Below are 12,048 nucleotides of genomic sequence, written 5' to 3' on the forward strand. Positions count from 1 at the left end.
TTAGTGGATATCTTAACTCATTCCCATGTATATTTTAACATAAATAGTTAGCATGTACCTATTTAGTGTAATTGAATCAGATTATGACACTTTTCTTAGTATTGCGTCTTTAGAGGACCAGTTTCAAATTATCTATTTAATAAGGGACCAACCTTAAAGGTAATTTCAATAGTAGCTCTTTAATTATTTATCACTTGAAAATACCCCTTTAATTATTAAATATGCTATTTTAAACCTCTGATTTTCTATATCTTACTTTTGCTGCTCCTAGTTGGAATATGATTAATTTGAACCATCGCATAAGAACTAAGGGACCTAATAGTTGTTTTCAATGAATTTAGGGATTAAATTTACATTATCAAACATGCAGGGGACTACTAAAAAAACATCATATTTAGAACTGAAAAGGGGGTTTTCTTATATTAGTCCCTTAAATCTTTCATTTTTTAATTATTACATAGGATCATAAAATTACTATTGGGCCCCTCAAATCTTAAGTTTTTGAAATTAGCCCTGCAAATCATACAAATGGCTATTAAGTCCCTTAAATCTTAAGTTATTTCCAAATTAGTTCATCTAATCAAGAGTAATATAGCAATAGAGAAAAAACAGTCCCTTAAAATCATTGAAATTGCTTTTAAATTTCCTTAGTCATTTTAAATTAATCGCTCTGTTTCCTACTTATACTCTTAGTATGACGAACTAATTTAAAAGTAACTAAAGTTCCGGGGGACTTAAATGGCATTTGCGGGACTAATTCACAATAACTTAAGATTTGAGGGACCAAATATTAATTTTCATAAAGTGAGGGAATTATTTCGAAATAAGAAAGATATTAATTTCCGTAATTTGTGGGAATAATTTCAAAATATGAAAGATTTGGGGGATTTAATAGCAATTTCAATTACCTGAGGGACTAATTGATAATAACGTAAGATTTGAGGGACGTAATATAATTTTCATAAACTGAGGGACCTAATATTAATTTCCCTAATTCGAGAGAATAATTTCAAAATATTAATTCCCATAAATTGAGTTAATAATTTCAAATACAAGGGACTAATAAAAAAAACCAACTGAAAAAATGATCAAAATTGGTACGCACGAAGCGGTTTGCCCGAGTCCGCTTCGAAAACATTGAACCCGGTCGAATGGAGGGGGTATAATCTTCCAGCAGAAGTTCCCGCCAGCATTTCATTCCTCATCCCGTCTCTTTCGCTGGAAGAAGCCAAAAATAGGGTAAAATTTCTGCTCTTCACTAATTTCTTTGCGTCGAAGCTTTTCGATCCATTGAACTAGCTTTAATTCTTTTAAATTTGATATTCGATTGGATTTTATAGTCATCTCAGCAGTTGGATTTGTTCTTCTAGGGTTTGTTTTGGGCCAAGGTTTCTACTCTGGTACCGCGATTCTCAGTCTAAAAGTTTGAATAGAGGTAAAGGTTGGGTTTTCTTGGCTTTCCTACTACACGTCATCAAAAGGTGACATCTATTTTTACTTATTTCGTTCTCAATTAGGTTTTCTGTATTCATGTACCCAAACTGCTTATAAATAGCTTGATAAAGAGTTTGCAGCGATTGGTAGATCAGGTTCCATTGTACTTCAATTTGGATTTTTTTTTTTTTACTTGTTCTCTACTGGAAACACTATCATCTTTAACTTTAATGTCCCAAGGAGGCTGTGATTAAGGGCCCTAAAGTAGAAAATGGGCGATTTCTCTATGCAAAATTGCAGTTCAATGGATGGAATTTTATGTTATTTACTGTTTATATCGATTGATAAAACACATAATTCACGAATTTTCTTGCAAACAGAACTTTATCTTCCAAAAAATTTACCTTTCTAGTTCAATAAAGGGGGGGAAAAGAAGGACTCTTTAGTGTCTGAATGTAGTGTTAAAGATGTACTAGGGTTTATGGTGGCTTTTAATCCATGTTAATCTTGAAGAATGTTTTATATGTAAGCTTTATCTTTAATCCAGTCTGGTAGTAGTAGAAATGGATCTACTTTATCTTCCAAAAATTTACCTTTCTAGTTCTATAAAGGGTGAAAAGGACTCTTTGGTGTCTGAATGTAGTGTTAAAAGGTGTACTAGGGTTTGTGGTGACTTTTAATCCATGCTAATCTTGGAGAATCTTAAACTTGAAGAGTGTTTTATATGTAAGCTTCATCTTTAATCCAGTCTGGTAGTAGTAGAAATTTATCTTATTATAAGTTTGAATGTCAAGATCTTTGTCAAGGGTTATAAAGATCTTTAATTGAGCGTGCAAAACGTGTTTTGGCCTGTTTTCCGCACATGCATAGACCAATGACAGAATGTCCTGGTGCACAAACTTCTCAGCTAGAGCAGAAAAAGGTCGGAGGACAAATCAAATAAATAAACTGTTTTCGATGAAATATTCATCAGTCTGTTTTTCTGCTCTTATTTTTTGAAGGCGAAACCTATATTTTAGTCTATGAGCTGGTTAAATATTACAAATGTAGAATTTGGATAATGATTGTGAACTTCATATTTGTGTATCATAATACAGGTCTACCATCTTAGGCAACCATATATATTTTTTTCCTTAAAAATAAATTTTCCTTTTTTTGCATAATACTTGCTTTTTCTGGAGATCTTTTTGGGCATAATTCATGATAAGTTTTATGCCTACCCCTTCCTTTCCCATGGGATATTTCAAAATAAAGTGGACTATCTTGTACCTGCTGAATTGCTAGGCTCATGTTTATGCAGTAAGTATACATCGAATGGCATGCCAGTTAATCTGTAAATCTGTAACATACCAAGTTATGGTCAAAATGTTACTAGTCAGTAGCTTAGTAATTAACTTCCTGTGCAGGGTAGAAGAAAAATTGGAAGTCAGGCTGGAACGAGAATTATCAATGTAAGACTTCCATCTGTCATGATTATGTAGAGGGCCAACAGAAATATATTTGATTTTTTTATTATTCACGATAGTTTACAACTCCCATGCTCTCGTGTAAAACATGGTTTTCTGAATTGGTTCCTTGTTAAAATGCATACCCTTCAAGTAGACGATTTGTGTTTCTCGTGAAATGCTTGTCAATTTGAGTCAAATGTATGGGTACTTTGTAATTTTATTTTATTTCTAGTCGAAGAAACTTTTTTGATATTATTTATATAACAAAAACTTCTAGGGAGGACGCCAATGATACACTCCGGGTGCTCATTGCAACTGATTGTCATCTGGGATATATGGAGAAAGATGAAATTCGTAGGTTCGATTCATTTGAGTCTTTTGATGAGATCTGCTCGATAGCTGAGCAAAAACAGGTAATAAATATATGGGATCTTTTTTTCCCCAACAACTATTATAGCTCAATGTAGGTAAATAATATTTCTTTGTTGTGTTGTCTCCTGCACTGTGTTTTCATACATACTTAAACGTTGCCATTTTCGGGCTTTGAAAGTGGTATGCGTTGAGGTTTTTAGATTCGAGCACACCATTAGTTTGAAACAATCCTCGGTTCTACTGCAGCGTTAGCTTTTAATTCCTCAATTTATGTCTGTTTAATTTGCTTGGTCTCTTCGTGCATGATTTCACTAATTACTGTTGGCATTTGCATATGCGACTCATCCTTTAGCAATGGAGAAGAAGTTTTTAAGAATAATCATCCCTGCAGGTAGATTTTTTGCTCCTTGGCGGTGATCTCTTTCATGAGAACAAGCCTTCCAGATCAACTTTGGTAAAGGCCATTGAAATTCTGAGACGCTACTGCCTCAATGACCGACCAGTACCGTTCCAAGTTGTCAGTGATCAGACTGTGAACTTCCCAAACAAGTATGATAACCTATTTACACATGCTATATATGTAAATTGTCACAACATGCATTTCTAATTAAGAATATTACTGTAACTCTGCTCTATTGGTTTCACTCAGATTTGGTCATGTGAACTATGAGGACCCCCATTTCAATGTTGGCCTACCTGTTTTTACTATTCATGGAAATCATGATGATCCTGCTGGAGTGGTATGTTAAAGGATCTCTGCTTTTAAATGATTAGCAATATTGATGCTGTTTTCAGTATCCTTCTTTCTTGAAGCATTCATAAGTTACAAAAATAAAATGCTCTACTACTACTACTAATAATAATTTGTTTTTATTGTGTTTTGTTTCACATACTTTAATGTTAGGTGCGGAGTATACTTCTGAGGATAAATAGTGCTTATCTGTGAATTGATGCAGCTGACTAACAACTAATCATGGTTAAAATGTTAATATGAAACTCCCTGTTGTCATACTCATATTGACATCTATTTTATGCATGCTCTTTACGCACGAACCATTCTGATAGTTGTGCTGCTCTTTAACAGCTGGTCAAATTTATAAGTATTGCATTTAAAGTCATAGTTATACTGTCCTCTCATAGAGCTTCATGTCCTGTTAATTTGTCACTAACAAGAAATATCGGTACAAATGCTTTAATACATCCTCTATGTCAGATTTGCTACTTGCGGTTTTTGGTTTTTAAGGTTAGTTAAATGAGGTAAAAGAAAGAGTGAAAGTTAAAATCCTTTGATTTTGTTGAATGGATGATCTAATGATCTGCTGGATTTATCTGTCTGATCTGAGTATTAGTTCAACCTCAACTCCTAGCAGGTGTAGTTAATGAAAAATTTCAATGTGGACATATGCATGAAAGTCTATAAGGCTTTACTGATGACTAATGTTCATACAAATGAATATAAACTTCATCTAGATTAGGGTATGTCACAACTGATGAAATGAAAAGGTTGTGGAAACTTCAGTTCTGCTCTAGTTTTTTGTATAAATTTCTACAAAAACTCACATTTGATCTAGTACGTAAGCTATGCATTATAGTCTACAGACAGTTTTACTACAAAACCGAATAAAATTTGACAGTGCACAACAAAGTACTTTTTAGGTGTTAAACAGCTCAATTTAAAAACAAAAAAAGAAAAAGAGAGCAAATATTGGATAATAGAATTATCATAATTCTATTGCAAAACATTTTGCAATATGACACAAGGAAGTCGGGAAACCGGCTCAGTCCTTAACCCCCTAGATGACTTTAATGAATTCTACTAGGGAAACTTGAAAATTGTTAACCAATTGTATCAAATAAGTTGCAACATTGCACTATCAGGAGTTGCATTGCATTGTTCTCTTGGTGCATGACCTAGATTTCTCAGGGTTAACATATGGCAGGTATATTTGGACTTTGAAGCTTCTTCTAACAATTTAAGAACCACCATATCTGACTTCATTTGCAGTCAATTTTTCGTTTCCTTGATTATTGAACATTTTAATTTTCATCCTCATGGCACCCGCTGGTATTTATTCTTTCTTGCAGGATAACCTTTCTTCCATTGATATCCTCTCTGCGTGCAATCTTGTGAATTATTTTGGCAAAATGGCCCTTGGTGGCTCTGGTGTTGGTCAGATAACACTCTATCCTATACTTATCAGGAAGGTAATTTCTTAGCTAAAAACCATCATCATCATTGTGCTCGTCATTATAAGAGCCCTTTTCCATCAAATAGGGTTGATTCTGGAGCACAATTTTTTTTAAGGGAACTCCATAAGTTTACAGAATTTTACAGCATATTGTTAATCTAACATCCCAAATACCTAGCCAGATAAATTGCGGATAATAATGGGGATCGCCGTAAAACGCGGTTCGCTAGTTGCGGACATGCTAATATTCTTTATTTGGTTATGGACCTAATTTTATTTTATTTTTTCCCCTCATGTTAAATCAAGGGTGCGACCGCAGTGGCGTTGTATGGCCTTGGGAACATAAGAGATGAGAGGCTAAACAGAATGTTTCAGGTGGATGCTGGTCCTTTTTTCCGTTTGATATTGGTTACGTTTTCTAGCTTACTGGATTTTCACCATTTGTTTTCTTAGACACCACATGCAGTACAGTGGATGCGGCCTGAAGCTCAAGATGAATGTTCTGTCTCAGATTGGTTTAACATTCTGGTTCTTCATCAGAATAGGTTATATACATGCTTATACACCAGCGGTCTAGGAGATATGAACAATGGTTAAATTTATGGATTTGTTGGTTTCTCAATTACATCTACCTAATCTTATTCCTTTTACTTTTGTGTTTTATAGGGTCAAGACAAATCCGAAAAATGCTATTAATGAGCATTTCCTGCCAAGATTTCTTGATTTTATAGTGTGGGGGCATGAACATGAATGCCTTGTCGACCCACAGGTATATCCATGAACGAATTTTTCTTTGTTGATTTACATTACTAATAATATCGTCCTGAGAATCGTTTATCCAGGAAGTTGCAGGGATGGGCTTTCATATCACTCAACCAGGATCATCTGTTGCAACTTCATTGATTGATGGGGAAGCAAAGCCTAAACATGTACTTCTCTTGGAAATTAAGGTAGATATTTTGAAACTTTCCTTCTCTTTCGTCCTCATAGCATCTTGTGTTATCTAGGTAGTGATCAAAATTTGATACTTAAGAAATCCATGAAAGGAACTACTCATGTTTATTAATTAAAGATTCAATGTATTCAAATGTATGGAGGATTATGTATAGACAGACTGTACATTTGTACACGAAATCAGTGGTTTTTCCAAATGTATCGTTCTTATGGTCTCTCTCTTTCTTCTGCCCTGCACCAAAATGGACCCATGCCATACTCCACATTGGCTTCGTGCATGGAAGGCGACAAAATACAAGTGACAACTGCAGAATGGAACACTTGCTATATGAAGTAAAGGGCTTGAGCAAAATTAGGTGATTACAAGTTGGTTTGAAAAGAAAGATTCAAGAAAACTTCATTGGTGTCCTCAATTAAAGTTCACATTTCTGTCCAGTAAATGCATACTTAACTGCACTGCACTCCTCAATGATATTATCATCTCGCAAGAACATAAATTATGCTAGCAATTGAAATAAACCGATTTTTATGACCTTGCATTTAATCATCAAAGTACATATATCTCTCTGATTTCCTTTTCACTCCATTACACTCTTTTCCTAATCGAACGTTTTTTATGTTTGCATCAACTTGTTCATGTGTACATTTGGCTGGGTTGGTATGTTCCAGTGGATAAGGATAGATCATGGGTATGGCAGGGTGCGCAAGCACATATTCACACATAACTTCGTGTATTTCTGCACATTTAAAATTTAATAAACCAGTAAGACTACAATGTGGTTAAATGAACACTGCATTCACATATTTTATAATAACTTTCAACTGGTAGAAATCCACATCTACCAAACTAGTCATTATTCTCTTCATTCTTTATTATTAATATGTGCCAGATGTGTAGAATTAGATACATCTATAAATCCAATTGAATTGTGAAATCCTTTCTTCATCATTAACTTGTTTAACTTCTGTGACCTAATATGTTTCCTTTGGGCACATCTATAATAAGTTGACATTTTGTGAAGTGTCCAACTATCTACCAAGTATTAAAGTATCTGAGTGTACAGTATCTATTGGATAGTAGTACATCCTTTGTGAAGGATCCGTGCAATACCGGCGGGTATTCTCCTTTTTTTTTGTTGAAACTCTTTTGTACTAAGTTTTGGTAATTGCTGTCAGAATTAAAACACATTATTCTTAACTTCTTTTCAACAGGGCAGTCAATATAGACCTACGAAAATACCTCTCAAGTCAGTGAGACCTTTTGAGTATATGGAGGCAAGTAGTTTGATCTCAACTTCATCTTATGTAGTTTTTCTTACATTCCCCCACTTGCAATCCAGGTTGTGTTAAAGGATGAACCCGACATAGATCCCAATGACCAAGCGTCTGTTCTGGAACATCTAGACAAAGTTGTAAGGAAAAGGATCATGTTTCATTCATAGCTCCAAAATATTTATGGCTCCGCTCGCCCCCCCCTTCTCTTTCTCCCTCGCCTCCGCTCCGCTCTTTTGTCTTTCTCTTATAAACTTAACTGCTATAGGTGGGAAATCTGATCGAAAAAAGTAGGAAAACAACTGTCAGCAAGTCAGAATTGAAGCTTCCGTTGATCAGAATAAAGGTATGGCTTATTACCATGAACACGTCATAGGGAGTTAGAATTGAAGGTGTAGTAGAAACTGTCTAAGCATATTTAATTCATTTCTTCATCTGATTATCATTATCTCTTAGCATCAACCTTCCTCCCTCTTTTTAGCCTTTGAGTAACATGATAGTTTCTTCTTTCTAGCTGCATGAACATTAAACTGATAATTAATATTGCAGGTTGACTACTCTGGATTCATGACTATAAACCCTCAAAGATTTGGCCAGAAGTATGTTGGAAAGGTACCTATGATGTAATTATGAGTGCTAGCATCAATGTTTTCGAACACAACAGAAGGAAATGAAGCACATGTCCCTCAAGAAACCTGCATGTGGACATATTTTACAAATTCATACTCTATTGAATGAGAAAATATTTTCAGAATTGTCATGAAATATTAGGACTACAATAGATCTCCAAAAAAATATACATATGACGCAGCAAACATCTACTGCATAGCTCTTTATTAATATCCCATGCTTTTCCCTTTTGATTTCTGTATACAACTTCTGTGTGATGTAAATTATGTTCTCTGTTCAAGTTTAGAACCTTCCATATAGTTTGTTTTTACTTCACTTTCATGTACAGTTTCTTAAGTGGTGAGTGGTGTCGTTATCATAATATATTAATATATTAACTTGTTTTTTTAGGTAGCCAATCCACAGGACATCCTCATTTTCTCAAAGGCTGCAAAGAAACGACAATCTCTTGAAGGTGACTACTTACAAAAATAGCCAAGTTTTAAACCTGGACAAAAGAGTTTACAAAGTAGAATAAATTTAGATCACACTCGGTTTTGGCATGAGTTCTTGCGTTGTTGTTCTATTATTAATGACTTACAACCTAGAATAACACTTGACTGATCTTGGGACATTTCAAAAGGCACTTCCCCTTTCTAGTATGGAAATCCAATTTGCCAAGCTGATTTGCGGCTTGATATTGGCATGTGTAGTCATTTGACCTAACCATAACATTAGTTTTTATGTTGTACTTTACAGTAAGGCTGCATGGGAACTCTTTCCTGATTATCTCATTGAAACTCAGAAGTTGAGTTTACGATATATATTGGGTGAAGTTATAATCACTACAACGTACACACTTTCTGCTATTTCAAGGGGGAGGGGGGGGGATCGTTTTTACTTACCCTTAGAGAGTAATAATGTCTTATCTTAATCTTTTTTACTGTAGATAAACTTGGCGATTCTGAGAGGCTTCGTCCAGAGGAGTTAAATCAACAAAATATTGAGGCTCTAGTTGCAGAAAGTAATTTGGTACATTAATTTCCTCCTCCCATCCTTATTTTTACTGTGCAATTAAATTCTCTCGTTATATGTGGCATGAACTTTCCTTAGTGGTAGTTTTAGATACATACATGCGTGAAATCACTCTTGATCAAATAGGCATTTTGTTTTCTCGTTTTTATACCATTTAAATCAAGAACTGATGCATATTTTTACATCTTTCGCAGAAAATGGAGATACTTCCTGTTAATGATTTGGATATAGCACTTCATGAGTTTGTTAATAAAGATGATAAGATGGCTTTTTACTCTTGTTTGCAGTACAATCTTGAGGAGACGAGAGTAAGCGCACTTCACCATTTCAGCAGTTTCTTGAAAACCATCATTATAATGTTAATGCAACCATTTTAAATATGATTCTAGTTCTCTACTCTAGTGCAAGTAACAATTTTTGAGTCTCTGACCTGATTATTAACTTCCTTCTGTAAACTCCAGAATAAGTTAAACAAAGAAGCAGATAGCTTAAAGATTGAAGAGGAAGAGCTAATAGTCAAAGTTGGTGAATGCATGCAGGTATTAAGCTAATGTTATCGACAACTGCTGACTATACATGGATATGACATGTTTTCTTTATCTTACTGCAGGAACGCGTAAAGGAAAGAACGTCACACCCTAAGGAAACAATGAGAATCACATCCAACTCACAAGATCTACAGGTGAGTAGCTTTCATGCACTCATTTTGGCAAAATGGCATGCATAATCATAATGTAGCTCAAGTTTCTGGAAATTTCTCTATTTACCTATATCTTTCCCTCTTTGAATTGTTTTCTTGTTTTCCATCAGTAGTATATACCCAAATAATAGGATATGGGATTGTTTATGAACTGCACATGAGTGTATACAACTTTTAAGCTAACATTTGTTAACTTTTTCATGCAAGTTTACTAATATTGTATGTTACTAGTAGCATATGTGTCTGGTGAGAATTACGCTTTTTAGAGCGAGAAGTGGTAGCTAGGGGTTTTATGGGACTTGATAAGAAAAATAGACACGATCAAAGGCTTCACATCCTTGTGTTGGCTTCACACTGCATTTACATGCGGGAATCCAAATTTTGCCTTTCTTTTTCATTATTGGTCATGTTTCTTCACCTACTTTATCCATTTTAGCATCTCATTCTACATCAGCTACCATGCTTGTTATTGAAAAAAAATAAAATATACTGCACTTAATATTCTCACCATACAAACACATTTTTCTCAGGAGTGTACCAAATTTTGCAGAACGCCCCTGGGCAATATAACTGCATGCAAGCTCTTATACAGCTTATGTTGATTGTTGCTTTTGTAATAGGGCTTTAGAGGCAAAAATACAGTAGGTGCTATCAGTACAAATTCCTTTAGTGACGATGAAGATTCCAGGCAGTTGCTTTCAACTTCAAAGCCTGCTGGCCGAGGAAGAAAAGGAGCTGGGGCATCTAAAGCCTCTCAAGATGCATCTAACCTCAGTAGAAGTGGAGCTTCTAAGAGAGGCAGGGGAAGAGGCTCTGGTGGCTTAAAGCAGACGACCCTTGATGCAGCTATGGGAATGCGCCATTCTGAGAGGTCTTTCTTAGGTTTATTTTTCATTTATTTTATTCTATTAACCTCGTTGAGTAATTACAGCTATTAATGATTCGATTGGATACGGTATCTAAATCCATGGCTTCCTAGCACATTAAATAATTCTATTGATTTCACTTTTCCCTACTTAGCTCAAAGAAGGTCCAGGATTTATATATGGTTTAATAGTTAAGTAGTACATTCAAGAATCAAGACATAGAGGGACCTGGAGATTTTTGTCTTGATAGTTTTACTATTTACAGCTAGCATCAATAATGAGGAGTATCTTGAAATCAAATTATCAGAATTTTACAAGAAAAATCATGTTTTTATGTTTTTGTTATTCATGAGAACGGATCTAAAAAAAGAACAGATTTTGATCTCTATCTGCTGACCATAACTCTGATGGGCATCATTTGCGGAATCCTAGCTTTGACACAGTACACAGTGGCATACTTTTTCCCTTGCGCAGATTAATGCTGATCTTAAAATAACGATAATGAATAATGTTATACTCTCTCTCGTTAGGCTAAAGGGCATATAGCGTAACACAACACATAACGATAATGAATAATGTTAAATGTTTTATTATTTTTTTAATTTAAAACAAACATAAATGTCCATAATAAATTAATAAAACTTTAAATATAAAAAATTAAAGTTTTAATAAAACTAAAATTCAATACAGGACAGTGTAGTTTACTAAGAAGTACCAGAATAGATGTCCATGTATATTATCATGACTTTACAAATCTTGTTCAAAATCTCACATTCACTACATTTTATGCAGCTCTTTTTCTTCGACAAAGTTGCATATTATGTAACTCGTTTCTGTCAACATTGATTAATACGGACATAATATTCACTATTATTTATGACATATCGTATGCAACTGCATGCTCATATTAACAGTCAGATACTTCTACAAGAGTGGGTGTGTGTGTATTCAGTTGATCCCAAATTTGTTGCCCACCATCTTCGTAGGTTGATTGACCGATATGAAAAATTTACCATTTTGTATGCTTTTTTATGATTGTTTTTAGGAATTTGTTTATGGTTCAGGTGGTGTATTACAAATCTATATAAATCCTTATCGAGCTTAATATCAGGTTATAACCTTCAGGAGTTGAAGGACATTTGTCCCTCTCATTCTAGCTATATTAACAA

The 12,048-nt window shown here is 34.5% G+C and overlaps 1 protein-coding gene across 4 annotated transcripts in view; it reads left to right on the forward strand.

The window, feature by feature from the left end:
- The window catches only part of LOC109819935 (double-strand break repair protein MRE11), a 13,510-nt gene continuing 2,554 nt past the window's right edge, over positions 1,093-12,048 (forward strand). Inside the window, exons 1-21 of one of the 4 annotated variants that reach the window (XM_020385926.1) lie at positions 1,093-1,239; positions 1,371-1,441; positions 2,841-2,885; positions 3,160-3,295; positions 3,646-3,803; positions 3,904-3,994; positions 5,340-5,459; positions 5,750-5,818; positions 5,897-5,988; positions 6,110-6,212; positions 6,286-6,393; positions 7,610-7,672; positions 7,738-7,809; positions 7,938-8,015; positions 8,219-8,281; positions 8,690-8,753; positions 9,228-9,310; positions 9,508-9,621; positions 9,775-9,852; positions 9,924-9,995; positions 10,634-10,884. In XM_020385926.1, coding sequence (XP_020241515.1) covers positions 2,884-2,885; positions 3,160-3,295; positions 3,646-3,803; positions 3,904-3,994; positions 5,340-5,459; positions 5,750-5,818; positions 5,897-5,988; positions 6,110-6,212; positions 6,286-6,393; positions 7,610-7,672; positions 7,738-7,809; positions 7,938-8,015; positions 8,219-8,281; positions 8,690-8,753; positions 9,228-9,310; positions 9,508-9,621; positions 9,775-9,852; positions 9,924-9,995; positions 10,634-10,884 — 1,817 coding nt within the window. In that variant the 5' untranslated portion in view covers positions 1,093-1,239; positions 1,371-1,441; positions 2,841-2,883. Of the gene's footprint in view, positions 1,240-1,370; positions 1,482-2,840; positions 2,886-3,159; positions 3,296-3,645; positions 3,804-3,903; positions 3,995-5,339; positions 5,460-5,749; positions 5,819-5,896; positions 5,989-6,109; positions 6,213-6,285; positions 6,394-7,609; positions 7,673-7,737; positions 7,810-7,937; positions 8,016-8,218; positions 8,282-8,689; positions 8,754-9,227; positions 9,311-9,507; positions 9,622-9,774; positions 9,853-9,923; positions 9,996-10,633; positions 10,885-12,048 lie in introns of all 4 variants that reach the window. The other 3 variants (XM_020385925.1, XM_020385929.1, XM_020385927.1) reach the window with 3 other exon arrangements.

Source organism: Asparagus officinalis, chromosome 8 (assembly GCF_001876935.1).
Source record: "Asparagus officinalis chromosome 8, Aspof.V1, whole genome shotgun sequence".
Lineage (NCBI taxonomy): Eukaryota > Viridiplantae > Streptophyta > Magnoliopsida > Asparagales > Asparagaceae > Asparagus > Asparagus officinalis.